General features: G+C 44.0%; 1 protein-coding gene across 1 annotated transcript; it reads left to right on the top strand.

Moving 5' to 3' along the window:
- Nucleotides 1-6,585: 6,585 nt before the first annotated feature.
- On the top strand, nucleotides 6,586-15,393 carry DHRS7C (dehydrogenase/reductase 7C). Its single transcript, XM_028717074.2, has 7 exons — nucleotides 6,586-6,756; nucleotides 7,283-7,442; nucleotides 10,005-10,117; nucleotides 11,164-11,374; nucleotides 12,380-12,472; nucleotides 13,571-13,726; nucleotides 14,266-15,393. The coding sequence occupies exons 2-7, from the start codon at nucleotides 7,289-7,291 to the stop codon at nucleotides 14,472-14,474; spliced, it is 936 nt and encodes a 311-aa protein (XP_028572907.1). The 5' UTR covers nucleotides 6,586-6,756; nucleotides 7,283-7,288; the 3' UTR covers nucleotides 14,475-15,393.
- Nucleotides 15,394-16,034: the final 641 nt, after the last annotated feature.

Genomic DNA, 16,034 nt, shown 5'->3' with positions numbered 1-16,034 from the left:
TGCCAGCCAGGCGGCACCTGTAGCACTAAGGGAGGGAGGGCGGGTGAATGGAAATGACAAGAGGCTGGCGATATCAATGCTCACAAAGGCAACTGTAGTTTTGTACAATTAAATCTCATTTCACTCTGACAGTATTGCTCTCAATAACTTTAGAGGGCCATCTGTATATTGTTGAATACATTATCTGGTTATTTTTGGAAATGGCAATCATCCAAATAAAGATGCATTTTAATTAAATAGGGAAACATCTTCACATGGGCAATAAAAATCTGGGGATGCTTCAGAAATGCTCTTACGTTCAAATTCCCCTTGGATTTCAGATTTCTTAATTGCCTGGTCTTGTTTCTGAAGTTGGTCCTGTAAGCTTAAATATTATAATTCTTGGGGGACAATAAACAATTCACGTTGTTGTTGTTGTTGTTGTTGTTGTTGTTGTTGTTGTTGTTACAATCTACTACATGTGCATTCTGCTGTATTCTTCTTAAGTATACTCTATACCTCAGCACAGCAGCTTGCAACAGTCTGAATGCTGAAAGAAATTTGCTGAGAGACATTTGGATGAACTCCCACTGAACTGTGAACTGAATGTGAAGCTAACTGGCTCGTTTTGTAAATGGATGAATGTGCCTTTCGGACAAGTTGAACTTGAGCTAGAACATGTTCCCTTTAAAAATGAATTTTCAAGCTCTAGACCATAGCTATGATAGTTATTATTTGGTGATTTACCAATACAGATGAGCACAGAAACAACATTGATGTGATCATACATATAACCCTCCCATTGTGAAAAGCAGGCATTAAGTTTGTAGCAGGGCGTCACTCTGATCAGCAAGAAGGCAGGAGCAAAAGGTTAATGCTCCACTGCCCTATGTAGAGTCCCAGTCCAGCTCAGTGTCACCTTCCCCAGCCTATTTAATTTTTTTTTAAAAAAAAATTGTGCATATCATGTCCAAAGATGTGAATGATTACACATCCACTCAGGTACTTGAGCACTCGGTCATAATGGCCCTCTCTTTAGCCCTTGTGCTATTGTCTGCCTTCATCATAAAATATTTGGCCGCCTTGACCATTAGACCCACTATTGGTTTTGTCTGTTCAATCCATTGGAGCCTGTCTTTGCATGCAAGAGAAGTCCCTAATTCACCGAGGGTTTGAGCCCATCGGCTTCCCTCACCTGGTTTAGCCGGCCAGTTGACGCTGTTTCCAGGGTGTGGCCGCTGCTGCATGCTGACAGCTTCTAGGAGCCACAGGTGAGAGCTGAGTTCAGGGTAGGGACCAAAGGTAGACAAACTACCCCAGAAGCAACAAGACGTGTCCCCCACCAAAGGTACTACCCCTCCTCTAACACTCCATACCCCACAAGTTACCATGTAGATTTTAAGTACATGAGAGGATGGGTGCATATTATATTTAAATAAAATCAGCCCAAGGCTTTCCCAGCAATTTCACCCATTAAGAACGCTTCCTTCCTCTTGGAGTGTGATTGGCTAGAGCAGTAGTTGCTTACAATTCTTTTATGGTAAATCTCCATATTGCACTGACTGAGGGCAAAGGCTACCATTGGGGGAAAGTAGTGAACCAACCTTTCTCCACATCTGGGGGCACTTCATCACCATGAACTTCCTATATTTTTCAAACTACCCCAAAGGGGTCAGGAATGGCACAATGGTAGCTGTTAGGGGGATGTCACTCCTATGGCTCCACAGAAGGAGTTCTCTTCACAGCTTTGCAACCATAAGGCATCTCCCTCTGCCTTGGGTATGCTACCTTTCTGCATGGTCATCCTGTAGCAGAGAAGTCTGTGGACTGGACTGCTTGTGGCTTATTGATTTCTGTCACTACCTGAGTAACAAGGTTGTTTACTTAAGGAAACAGCTGCAGGCCGGCAAAACAACCCCTTCCAGAACCGAAGCTTAGCTGACAGTTTGGCACAGAAGAATGTACATGGAGAGACATCTAAAGGTGTGTCAATGTACTGCAATGTATTGCAAAACCAAATATCGGTGATTTAAAATTTTCATCCAAGAGCATGCAAGTACCTGCAGCTGCACTGTTTGTGGGACAGTTTCTTGCACTAATGGTCAATGGGGGGGATGCACAGTATATTCTGATTTCTGCATGACCTTAATTAAATGCAGTATGTGCATACAGATACATATGTGAGAGAGGTCTAGATGACTGCAATGCTATGACCACATTGGAGTTTGTTGCATTAGTCCCCATAGTTCATCAGTGCTGTTAGCACCATGTGCAGCTTCCCAGGGCACATGGACCAGTGATTTTGCTTGCCCCTTTCTACAGCTTCTCCAGGTCTACAACAGATTTTTTGAGATGGGGTGCACCAAATAGTGAGAAGTATATTTTGAAAGCAGATGCACCATAGCTTCATATAAAGATGTGGTGATATTTGCAACCCTGTTCCTAGTAATTCCTAGAATGGTAAACTAGCTGAGTGTCTTCTCCTTGTCATTATTGCCATGTTCCTATTAACAATCTGGGGGGTGGAGGAACTAAAATTATGCCTGTACATTTCTTCCTTCTGTAGGAGTATACAGGAGTAAAAGCTACTCCTGTTCCAAATTGCCTACCCCTCATTTTTAGGAGGGGGGAGGAAACAGTTGACTGAATTCCCATGAAAAAAGGAATTTTTGACCCATAACCTGCACCACTTTAGCCCCTATCTGTGTATATGTGAAACAGTGGTATAGTTGTGGCCAGAATAATTTCTTTTTAGATGTATTGAAATGAGGATTGTTGAGGTCCCAATCCATCTCATTTGTGGATCTATTGAGTAGCCTTGGCAAGCGAATAGATGTGATCCAAAGTTCTGTGGGTGCTCCAATATGGACATTGCTATACAAGCAGATGCCCCACATTCATCTCAAAGTCAGAGCAGCTGAGATGGAGATTACATATAGAGATATGGGATGAAGATTCACATATGGAGCTGAGCCAACTATGAACAGAGATGCTGTTAATCGCAGCAGAGAATGCCTGATTTCGAACAAGGAACTCTCAGGCAGTCCAGTTCAGTCCAGTCTGACTAGCAGGAACAGAAGGATCTGACCATTTTAGTTCTTTGTTTTTCATTTTGTTGTGCTGCACATTTCTGCTTCAATTTTTGGATTTATTTGTAATCCTCATGAAAATTCTTCAGAATCTTTTTTGCTAATTTTTCCTAATTAGAACCTTTTCGTATGCAGTTTTTACTAATGTACTCATTTTTTGCAAGCATTTTCACTAATGTATGCATTCTATGCACACTTTCCCTTAATATATGCATTTTTGTAAATATTGTTTTCTTGGAAAACTGCATTGCATAATTCAAATAAGGGTGAACTTTGAAGGAAGTCTGTCTTTTGGTTCTCCTATTGCTTTGGAAAATGAGAGTTTGATAGATTGGTCTTTATATGTGAACTGAATTAATCCCCCCACCCCACTCTGCTGATAAGCTTTGTCTGTGACAGTATGTGTGCTGCTTAGGCTAGAAAATGATAGTCCTTTCTATTTCAATAATAGGGTTCCATTTCCCCACTCAAAGTATCTCCCTTCCATTTAATAGATGCAATGGAGCACTGCACACAACTGATCAATTGTAAACTCAACATATGGGCAACTGTACACCCAATATGTGCTCTGCATTTCTCAGGAGTTTAATCCATGCATTTACTTTTAAATTCACCATGTGTACAATTGTTTGCACAAACATCTGTACATGTATACAAACCCCTTGTACCTGTGTGCAGCATAACATGTGAACAGCCCTCACAACTCCCTGGCATCCCTTATTTTTCAAATATTACCAACAAAACCAGTATATACAGAATGAAAGGTGGAACATTAACAGAGCAAAGGGTGTCCTCCATAAACAAAAATAACTGTTGTTTACCTGCAGTTCTGTCACCTTCCGGGTGCACTGCCTTGCTGAAACCAAATGATTTTCCTGTCAAAGAAGTTTAATCTGCCGTGCATTAAAAGCGAATGGAGTGGCAAAGGCTTCCATGGAGCAGGGAGTCTCCCAATGTCAGGCGGAGCCTGTTAAAAGCTAAGGTGCTAGGCAAGAGGTCCCAAAGCCCAGTGAACGGAAGGGCTGACACATCTCTTGGGAGCCATAGACACAAACAACTTCTGATTTTTGTCCTGCTGGAGGCAACGAAAGCTAAAGAGGGATTTGCATCTGATTTGAACTCAATAACTGGAAAGTTTGATTGGTGTATACGGACTTTGGGACTGTGGTGCAGGTGCTTATGAAAACATGTGCAGAACTATTGTGAGCTATTCCCATTTCCTGGAGATGTATATAGTGGGAAAGAGAGACTGCTGCTGCTGCTGGCGTCTAACAGTTTCCCTGATGGAATCATTCCGCACGACTTCTGGAGAAGGGTTCCACTCCACTGTTTTGTCGTAACCTCCTTTCATGTTGATGCACACAAATGGTGGGACTGTTTGCTTGCAGACAACTTGCGAGCACAAAAATAAGCAATTTAAAGCAAATCAGTTAAGTAACCAATTAAGTAACCAACAAATGGGGAAAAGTTTAATGAGTCAAACATGTAGAATCAGCTGCCAACCCTGCCACTCAAAACACCAAGACAAGCCGGAGCACCATGCTGTCACTAATGCACATAAAAATAGTTTTCACCTGGAACCTAGATGATAATAGTGCAGGTGTCAAAGAGGCATATCTGGGGAGGGTGTTACAAGGATGGAGTCCACCCCAGAAAAAAGCCCTTTCCTTAGTTGTTGCCATCCTAGTCTCTGAAGGTGAGGTTCCTTGGGCAGGTTCTAAGAAGTTTTAAGAATTTATTGTAGTAAATTTCTATCCTGTCTTTCTTCCACAATAGAACTCTGGGCAGTGCATATGGGTTTTCTGGGTGATCTTCCCTCCAGGCATCAACCATAGATAACTACTCCAGGAACAAACTAAAAGCTGTTTCAGGACTGGTGATGTGCATTTGTTGTGGTGGCTCCCTTTTAGCAACCTGGCTGCTGAATTAGTTGAAGGTTTTGAATGATCTTCAATGACAGTCTCACATATAATGTGTTACGCAGTCCCTGGAAGCAAAGCATGGAAGTAACAGAAATGACAAGTAATCTCTCCCCCCCTCCCTTTATCTGGCTCATCCTTATCAATACAAAAGGCAGATGCTCAAGTGTCATTGATTTTAAAAATTCTTCTAAGGCTGCACACACACCAGACCTTTAAAGTAAGGTTACCAGATTTTTTTCAAAGAATCTGGGGACACTTTTGAGAGAGAGAGAGAGAGAGAGAGAGAGAGAGAGAAAGGTTATTTTAAAAAGGTTATATATATATATATATATTTTAAAAGGTAAGAAGTAATATCTTCTCTTCTGTGGCCTCCTCTGTCATGCGGCCTTCCTCTGGGACCTGGCCTGCTCTCTTGGAGCGCTAGCCACTGTGGAGTATGCTCAGGTCAGGCCTAGGCTCGGCCACGTGTCCTTGCTCTCCCGATGCTCTCCTATCTCTCCTCCTCAGCGGCAGCGCGGCAAGGTCGAGGCTCCCCTCTTTTTTCTCCTTCCTCTTTCTCTCTCTTCCTTCTCCTTCTCCTCTCCTCCTTATCCCTGCATCAGCTCCGGGGTTTTCCTGGCCCCGGAGCACCGCTGGGTAGTCGGCCGTGTGGTCAGGCACTCTAATCGCTCCTGGCTCGATTTGGGTTGGGGGGGTCCCAGCAATTCCCCCATTTGATGTGCCGGGCATCCCCGGTTCCCCTCGGCAGTGGCAGTGGCAGCGGCAGCGGCAGTCTCAGCAGCCCGGACGACCAGCCTGGTAGTGCAGTTGGCTCTGGCTGGCTTCAAGAGCTGCTCCCCACCATGGCGCCCGCCTTTTTGCCTCGCCAGAAGTCCCCATATGATGTGTCTTGTGCCGTTGAACCAATCACGCAACATTCATTCCCTACTAATAAATCTACAACACTTAAAATATAAATCCGGGGACATTAAATGAAATCCGGGGACATTCCTGGGATGGATTTTGTCCGGGGACAGATTTGTGAATCCGGGGACTGTCCTCGGGAAACGGGGACATCTGGTAACCATACTTTAAAGTGCATTCACAGCACACACACCCACACACCAAAAATTCTGGAAAACAGCCCTGCTTATAAGAATAAAGCACATGCAGAGTAGCTGGTAAATTGTAACTGAAATCATACTGGTATTTTTAAAAGAAACAATCTTATCACATATAGAAATGCTATTGACCATTTAGACTGGATTTCCATCACTAAGGCTGCAATCCTGTATCCACACTTATCTGAGAATCATGTTCAATTTATTGAGACTTCTGAGCAGAGCTGCAAGGGTTGCTCTCTTAGTGATTGCAGAAGTTGTTGCACATTGAAAAAAAGAAACAGATTATTTCAGTCTTGTAACATCTAGAGCCTTTTCGGAGCAAAGTGAGCTGTTACCTACATTTCCCCATAAAAATAAAGAAATGAGCAATGTCTCTTTATCTCTGAGTTTGTCCACTCTTGCAGGCAGTAGAAGGACTTTGAAGCCATGTGAAACTAAATAGGTCAGGTATGTGGCTGGGGCCATGGATACTATATTTACTTTTTAAAACTCTGTCATGCAGCTGAGCTCTATACATAGCTGCCTTTGCTCAAGGCAAAAGGCTTCGGCGGATGGAGTGCTTTTTCCTTTCCAAAAATGCCTATGAGTTTAATTAAACTTCAAGTATAAACCAGCTGGCGGGAGATACCACCTTATCAACTTGTTGACGGCTTGCAATTCCAAGTAAGTTATTGTCTTTATTACAGAACTTCTGTTGGATGTTAAATCAGCACTATTTCCTCAGAAGCTTTGCTTTAGTCTCTTTCCTTTCAATAAGAAATATGTCACAATTCATCCCCCCCCCCTTTTTTTCTTTTTCTTCTTGCATCAGGGAAATAGAATTGACTGTTGCATACATTGGTGTGGAACAGCACTGCCCACAAATCTGTCCATAATATCTAACAGTCAGTAAAGAAATGAACCCCCAAACAATTCTTAATGGGTTTTGTCATATTATGTTTGATTTTGCAATTGGGTGGAGTTATTTAAAAGCAGAAAATTGCTTTGTGTACACTTTGGTAAATCTCTCTGTGCATTGATAGATGCTGAATAAATAATATTATAATTCAAATAATGGCTGGGAACACCTTACATGCTACAGGTTCTGCTTGATTGCATTTTGTTAATGGAGGGGGACCTTTGGTCATGTTTGCTGTAAAAGATATTGACAATCTCCTCTGTTGCCTAAATTTGTGCTCCTTTCTGCCAGGTGAAGATGGGTGTCCTAGCGGTGCTAATTCTCCCACTGCTGGTGGTTGGAATCAGCGGGATTGTATATATTTATCGGACAGTTACTCATCTGATGTCAAAATCTGCCGTGCGGAGTAAAGTCGTAGTGATCACTGATGCTCTCTCCGGTGTGGGCAAGGGTAAGCAGGTGCAGCAAATGACTAATAGCCTGTTGTGTCACACACACACGTTAATAGAAATCTGGGTTGCTGTGATTGCATTGTGCCATCCAGTTCTCTGGCACGTGCACCTTGAGGAACATTCAGAATCTTAAAGAATCCAGCTGCCATTAAAAAGAAACATAATTTCTAGACCTTTTGGTTGTCCATGAAAGCTTGAAAATATGGCGAGCAATTGGCTCAGAAACCAATTGGACAAGAGTCAGGGCTTCAGTACTGCGAGAGACATAAAATCTATGTGTATTTGAGCAGAATGGAACCTCTCAGTGGTGATATTAATGGAGGGAATTTTTCAAATGGCCCAGTTCATTCCCATCATGGATGCTTTAGCTGAGATTCCTGCATTGTTTGACTAGATGACTCTTAGGGTACCTTCCAACTCTACAATTCTATGATTCTATTATTCTATGATCCACCTGTGTCCACATTCTTTCCGAAACTGCCTGATAAATTTTCTGTTGTCTTAGAAACGGAGTACCCTGTGGCCTTTGCATTCTTTCCCCTCAACTGCACCCTGACCTGAAACAAATTCAAAATTCTTCAGAAATCAAAACGTTGCAATTGAACCAATTTAGTAAAGCTAAGTAAGATAGCTAATTTTGTTACTGTTTGCATTCTACTAACCCTTGTGTGGTGTGGAGCAGGGCAAAAAAGTGTATAAACAAATTATAGGTATGGATAGGTAAATTAACCACCACACCCCTTGTGCCTAATTGGTTCTGCAACAGAAACTGGGTCTTTTGTCCTTGCAAAACTTAGGTTTGCTTTTGGTGCCGACTTCTGGAATCCCAGTTGATGGCTTCATATACACCAAAATGAATTAGCAATAAAAGCAATGCTCTGTATTTATTTAGAGAATCAATGTCCGTATAGCATTCTCATCATAATACTAGAGAAATGTGGGCTAGGAAGAATGACAGTCAGGTGGATCCAGAATGAGTTGAAAAGCTGCTTTCCTACAAACACTAAGTCTTAGATGAAATAAATGGGTCTATTTATAGCCGGGTGGCTGTGCTGTTGCAGTGAGATCTAATTGCACATACAGTACAGTAACTATCAGGTGGCAGCAGGGCGGTATAAATAGATTATTTCTATAATCCATAAGTTATGCACCAGTGCTGAGCTTTAAGGTTTGAGACCAGTAAGAAGGCATGCAGAAGGCTCTCTTGAAGTGAAATTGCTTACAGGCTTTGGGGCGCTAAAGCCTTGAGCAGGCAGCCACCGCAGCAGCCATCCAGTTAACGGATGGGCTCATAGCAAAAGAAGGTATCAGAGGGCTGGAAAGTGATCCATTTCAGCTGCATGGGGTTCTCTGATCGGCTCGTTGCTCTGCTGCCTGCCAGGCTGTGGAAACAGGATATGTCAGTTGAGAAATCATATGGGGCTCATATGCACCATTTGGCAGATGCACTTGGGGAAGTTCACAAAGATGTTGCTGGAGTCTGGACTCTTAACTCCCATCATCTCTGACCATTAGTCATGTTAGAGGGGCAACTCAGCTCTATCTGGAAGGCCACAGCTTCTTGGTCCCTGTTTAAGACGGTGCATAGGTGAGTTCTCTCACCTGACAGTTTGTTCCAGAGCATGCACCCAGCGTGTCCATTTCTGTCTGACATTAACAGCTTCCATTGCAGTGGGAGGTGGAGGGTTTGCTAATTGAAACATCATGATTTTCTTACATCTTCAGAACAACTTCACAACCGGTGAGACTGCATTGGCTGACCAGTTCGTTTCTATAAGAAAACTTGGGTGCATTTATTTGTTTGCACAGTTTATGGGTTTCAGACAATATACAATGGTGCAATATACAATATAAAAAGGTAAAGGTACCCCTGCCCGTACGGGCCAGTCTTGACAGACTCTGGGGTTGTGCGCCCATCTCACTTAAGAGGCCAGGGGCCAGCGTTGTCCGGAGACACTTCCGGGTCACGTGGCCAGCATGACATCGCTGCTCTGGCTAGCCAGAGCTGCACACGGAAACGCCGTTTACCTTCCCGCTAGAAAGCGGTCCCTATTTATCTACTTGCACCCAGGGGTGCTTTCGAACTGTTAGGTTGGCAGGCGCTGGGACTGAGCAACGGGAGCGCACCCCGCCGCGGGGATTTGAACCGCCGACCTTTCAATCGGCAAGCCCTAGGTGCTGAGGCTTTTACCCACAGCGCCACCCGCGTCCCCAATGGTGCAATTTCTCAGCTCTCTGAAGACCCAGAATTTAAAATATAACCAATGCCCTGTGTATGTGTGTGCTGCAGTGTTAAGAGAACATCTCCCCATTGTTTATTTCAAATTAACAAGAATACAGGTACATGCTTTATATATGCTTTAAGCCAAGCATAGGCAAACTTGGCCTGCCAGATGTTTTGGGATTACAACTCCCTATATCCCTAGCTAACAGGACCAGTTTGCCTATGCCTGCTTTGAGCCACCCAGAGTGGCTGGGGAAACCCAGCCAGGTGGCCAGGGTATAAATAATAAAATCATCATCATCATCTAACCTGCATTATTCACTGGTTTATCTTTCAGAATGCTCACGAGTATTTCACACAGGTGGAGCAAGGCTAGTTCTGTGTGGTAAACACCTGGACAAGTTAGAAGCTCTCTATGATGCTTTAAACAGTGTGGCTGATCCTAGAGCAGTAAGTACCCTGTAAGGGACTGTGTAACGACAGCAGGATTTTTCCCTATGAAACAAGAGAAACAGAAGATATAAGCTTGTACCTTTTCCTCATTACTTTTGAATTAGGCTTTGCTGTCTGCTATGCAGGGCCAGGGTGGTGGATTAGCTTCTGGTAAAAGCAACTGTGCAGCAAAAATGGCTACACCTAGCAGGAAGTTGGGGGATCTAGCTCACTTTGAGATGACACATGTAATTCCCATTAAGAATCTGATTAATGAAGACTTGTAGATGAGAAGAAGAGATATTAAGGTCAACAAGGCAAACCCACCACACTGAAGGTAGCAGCGAGCCTACCCCGTCCCCCCAAATAAAACCCATATGTAAACAAATAGATTTAAATAGAGCTTCTTACCTTCTAGGTCATACGGTGGGCCATAAGCAGAAAGCATGCATGAGATCAAAGGTGCAACTAGAAAAGGATTAGCTTCAGTTGAATGTTTGGTGGTTGAAGCCTGTTGATGTACTATACATGATGGAGCAGAGGGTTAAGCAATATTTGGTATGGCTATCACATTGCAATTGAAAATAAGTTTTCTATGACAACAGTGTACATATGTTCTCCCCCACTCTCTTCTGAAATGGGCCCATTTTGACCATGCAAATAATCCCAATCATCTCTGGGTATCAGCTCAGGTGAATATACTGTACAAAGTGCCTACTGGACAATCAGTCAGTAGCAATACCAACAACCTCTGAAATGGATTAAGCTCCACTTTTAATAAATTGCTACTGATTATATTCATAATTCCTTGACTCATTCAGTAGCATCCACAGGAGTGAATCCCTAAGTTTGGGGGTCAGTTTCCACAGCAATAATCCCCAGTTTGCTTTGCATTCATATCATCTGGTGAACTCTAGTTCTTCTGTTGTGATGCTGCTATCTGTTTCCCTAAATGATCCGTGAACTAATCCTACCATCTAAAGCTTATGGAAGTTGTCCCATATTTCTATATTTTAAAAATGCCCTTCAAGAAAGGGCAATAACAATCATTTGCTTCTTTTCAGACATTTACGCCAAAGCTTGTCCTTCTCGATCTGTCTGATGTAAACTGCATCCAAGATGTAGCTAAAGAAATCCTGGATTGCTACGGATGTGTGGATATACTTATCAACAATGCTAGCACAAAGGTGAAGGGAACAGTGCAGAACATATCACTGGAAATTGACAAAAAGGTTATGGATGCCAACTATTTTGGGCCTATAACGCTCACCAAAGGTATTTGGAACTGTGCCTCCTTACAACCCTTGTATCTCCCTGTAGAGTTGGGGCAGGTGGGGCACACTTTTGAAGCATTTCTCTTCTTGGAGAGGCTGATCACACTCATGACATCTCCACATTACAAACTTGCATCAGTTTTGTGCTGCCTTCAAAGAATCCAGGAACTTGATGATACTGTGGAATATTATCTGTTCAAGAGCTTTAGCCTCCTTGCAACTCTACCATTCCCAAGATTCCCAGGGGGAAGCTAATGATATCTGTAGTGCAATATAACCTTAATGTCTAATAACTCCCACTACTACTCCTGGACATGATCTGACCAAATGTAAGCACATATAATCCCATTCATGCACATGTATTTATCTCCTGCTGAAATGCTTAATATTTCCTGTACTCATTCATACTAAGCTGTCTTAACAGTTACAACAGTCCGCTACCCACTGTATAGACACAACTGCAGCTAACACGATCATCCCAGTAGATGAATAAGGTTGCATGGCCATCTTTTCAACTAGCAGAAACTGATGCAGAGCACAATGACATCTGAGTTTGATGTTGGTGACTACTAGTTCTCCATATATGGGCTCACTTGTGGAATGATGATGTTGACTACAGTTCCCATTGTACAGTGCCACACTAGCTGGGGCTGATGGGATCTGGGGTCCAACAATACTGGGAGGGCACCATGTTGGCTACCTGCACAGTAGGGCATGGAAACTAGGTGGCTGCACCTTAGTTGTGCGGCTTAAGAGTTTATTTTTTTTAAGAGATTGGGAATGAGCAGTAGGAATTTTCTCTTTCAATATTGGCTGCCAGTAGTAGGAACTGTTCATGGTGTTGGGATATCGTTCTTTGAACTTGTTTTTCACTGATTCATATAGCCTTAACTATTACACAGGCAGGGAAAAGAAATGTTGGAGATGTGTTTAGATAAGGATCACTGCCCTGGTAATTGCATGTCTCTAAAATCATTCATTTTCTGCCGTCTTTTCACCCTTGCAGCACTTATTCCCAACATGATCTCCAGAAGAACTGGGCAAGTTGTGCTAGTCAATAACATCCAGGGGAAAGTAGGAGTGCCTTTTCGGGGAGCCTGTAAGTTTACAGATTGAGAAAATAACCATTTGTTGCAATGGTGCTGAAGCACTGCCCTGTGGGCCTGATCCAGCAAGTTGAGCCTTTCCAAGTGGCCCATCAGTTCCCAACCTAATTTTCTGGTGGCGGCAGCAGCACTGTTTGTGGGGGAGGAATAAGTTCAGAACACCAGCAGAGACTGAACAGTTTTAATCCTCATCTAGACAGAGATATTACAAGCTCTCTGTCCAGTGTGGCCAGTGTGATGTAGTGGTTAAGAGCGGTAGTCTCATAATCTGGGGAACCGGGTTCACGTCTCCGCTCCTCCACCTGAAGCTGCTGGGTGACCTTGGGCTAGTCACACTTCTCTGAAGTCTCTCAGCCCCACTCACCTCACAGAGTGTTTGTTGTGGGGGAGGAAGGGAAAGGAGAATGTTAGCCGCTTTGAGACTCCTTAAAGGGAGTGAAAGGCGGGATATCAAATCCAAAACTCTTCTTCTTCTTCAGCCCAGTACCATGATGAAGAATCAAATTACCCACTCTTTGCTCATCAGATAATTGATCTGATGAACAGAAAGGGGCAATTTTAAGAGAGGTTTCGAGCTCTCCACGCAGCCCAGCTCTGTGCAACTTGCTCATTGACCACACATCAGTTCAATCAACTGATGAACAGGGATTTTAATTCTTATTGCATGGACTGTTAAATATGTTACTATCGTTTTTAACCCATTGAGAAAAAGCTTTTAACCCATTGAGAAAAAGCAGGTGTCAAATCTGCCCAGTGCCATTCCATTTCTCCATATTTTTCAGAAGTAAGAAACTGACGTGAGGATCCCACCCATAAGCCCAATGACAACTCTGAGTATTTCAGCAAAAACTGTCCTTTCAGTCAACACAATTTGCTTCTTCTTTGGGTTTCTGGAAGAGTTGAAAAGCCAACATTTAAAATAAAAGGCTCACTATGAAACTGGATCTTGCTATTATTTGGTGCTGAAATGATCAGGAACTGGGTTTCTAGGAACCCAAGTTTCCATATATTAGAACTGAGAGGCTAATATACTGTGGGGAGCAGGGTTTATTTGTTTATTATATGAGGTCATCTCTTTTTTTCCCTTCTAGACGCTGCTTCCAAGCATGCTGCTCTGGGCTTCTTTGATTGCCTGAGGGCAGAACTGCAGGAATTTGGTGTTTGCGTCAGTACTGTGACTCCAAGTTTCATACGTGCATCCCATGTTCAACCACAGGCTAGCAACTGGGAAGCCTCCGTGTGGAAATGTAAGATTAACTTAAGTTGGGGTGGGGATGGGGGAGCTGGAATGAAAGGTGGAAGAAGAGAAGAGTGGAGCAGGCTGGTGTGGTGGGAACCTGGAATGAGATGCAATATGAATTGCATACTAGTAGTGGGTGTAATGGGGCATGGAGGGAGTTTAGACAAATTTAGGGGAATACATATATATATCCACATTTCAGCAAAGGGGACTGAGGCATGCATCTTCTTGCTGTCAACATTTTTTAAACGCTCGCTTTCTAGGATCAGCAAGAGATTGAGGAGGAGGAGGAGGAGGAGGAGGAGGAGGAGGAGTATTCCAGTAGGAGTCTTGAACTGGTTTAAGTATTCTGTATCATCTAACTCTGATGTGACAGTGGTATGAGATGGTTTGTGGTTTGCATCTAGGAAATCATTTCTGAGCCCACCTACCAGGTGCTTACGGGATGTGCTGGCCCTGATCTGAAATAATAGGTAAATAATTTCAGAGCAGGGTCAGTGTGTCTCGTTTTACCACTTGAAGAGAAACATTGTTTCCCTCTTTCAGTCTTTTTCAGAAAACTGGCCAATGGTGTCCACCCTGTGGAGGTAGCGGATGAAATTCTCCGGACAGTGAGCAGGAAGAAGCAAGAGGTGTTCATGGCAAATCCCATTGCAAAGGCAGCTGTTTACATTCGCACGTTCTTCCCAGAGTTGTTTTTTGCTGTTGTGGCTGCTGGAGTGAAAGACAAACAGAAAATAGAAGATGAAAAATGATTTGTATCCTGCTCATCTAAGTTGGCCGTAGGGTTGCCAGAAGCTCTCTATTATATGGGCTGATCCATTGGGAAGCTAAAAGCAGGGATGTTCGCAGAAGATCATACAACTCAAAAATGAAACAATGAAATGTTTCTGGTTTGAGGATTTGGAGGCAGTGGAGTTGGGAATGGTAGTCTTTTCAACTACTATTAAAGGTGCACTCCCGGGCTTTGGAACTACAATCCCCAGGGTGCTTTGTGAGCCTTCAGAAACACCTGTGCTTTGTCTCCTGGGAATTGCAGTTACACAAGAAAGTTAATAAAATGGAGGAAGAAGCTATGCTCTGCATGTTGGCTCTTGTAGTCAGAGAGGAGTGGTGGAAGTAGGGAGACCTAAATAGACACAGACAAAGAAAATGAGGAGGTTCAGGCACCAGGGATAACTGGAGAAATAGTTGGGGTGAGTTTATGTGTTTGTTAACAAAGTGTTGAGCTGGTAGGAAGCAAACTTGATTTAGTGAAGAGGAAATCCTCGGGAAGCAAAAGTGAAGTGCCTTGCCAATATTTGAACAAGAATTATCCCTCTTCCGTTTACCTTTCCGCTGGAGTGGTACCTATTTATCTACTTGCACTTTGACGTGCTTTTGGACTGCTAGGTTGGCAGGAGCAGGGACCGAGCAATGGGAGCTCACCCCGTCACGGGGATTCAAACCACCAGCCTTCTGATTGGCAAGTCCTAGGCTCAGTGGTTTAACCCACAGTGCCACCCACGTACCACGGCATTTCCGTGTGCTGCTCTGGTTCGCCAGAAGCGGCTTAGGCATGCTGGCCACACGACACGGAAGCTGTATGCCAGCTCCCTCAGCCAATAAAGCGAGATGAGCGCCGCAACCCCAGAGTCGGTCACGCCTGGACCTAATGGTCAGGGGTCCCTTTACCTTTACTGTGGTGGGATGATGAGCTGCTTGTGCGTAAAATGCAAGTCCCTCAGAGTTTGATCAGGTTTTCAAACCTCTGCCTGTGACGGAGCCCCTCCGGCATGGCTGCGTCAATCGCTAGTAGTATCCGAAAGTGGTTGCTTTCGGAAACGTTTCCAACATAAAAGCTCTTTCACGGAAACACGTCTTCTGGACTCTCTGCGTGACAGTTTCCGGCGAGGCGTGGGTGTCCCTATAGGAGGTCCTGAGACCTCTCCACTGTTTTCGCTGGAAACGTCTCTGAGCCACCCCTCCGACTCACTTTCCCTGGAAGTTCCTGCTCGCCCCCTACTGGTTCCCTCTTCAGCTGCTCCGTCTCTTTCAACCTGAGGGAGCCTTTGCACCTCCTGTCCTTCCGATGGCAGTTCCCTGACATCCACCTCCCCTCCAGGGCCCCCTTCACCCCCTCCCGTCTCCTCCCCTCCGGGCTGGGAGGAAGTAAAACCCCTGAAAGAACCTTCCTCATCGTCCGAAGTTTCGAACACTTCCCTCCACCTGCTACTGTCCCTCGTCTCTCGATACTCCTCGTCTTCGGAGTCTATTCCCTCTTCCAACTCCGACTCCGTGAATCCTTCCATTTCCTGTTCCTCGTCGGTGGTGCC

This window comes from Podarcis muralis, chromosome 2 (assembly GCF_964188315.1).
Source record: "Podarcis muralis chromosome 2, rPodMur119.hap1.1, whole genome shotgun sequence".
In the NCBI taxonomy this organism is placed as follows: domain Eukaryota; kingdom Metazoa; phylum Chordata; class Lepidosauria; order Squamata; family Lacertidae; genus Podarcis; species Podarcis muralis.
The sequence above is the reverse complement of the archived record's forward strand: the minus strand, read 5'-3'. Positions and strand labels throughout refer to the sequence as shown.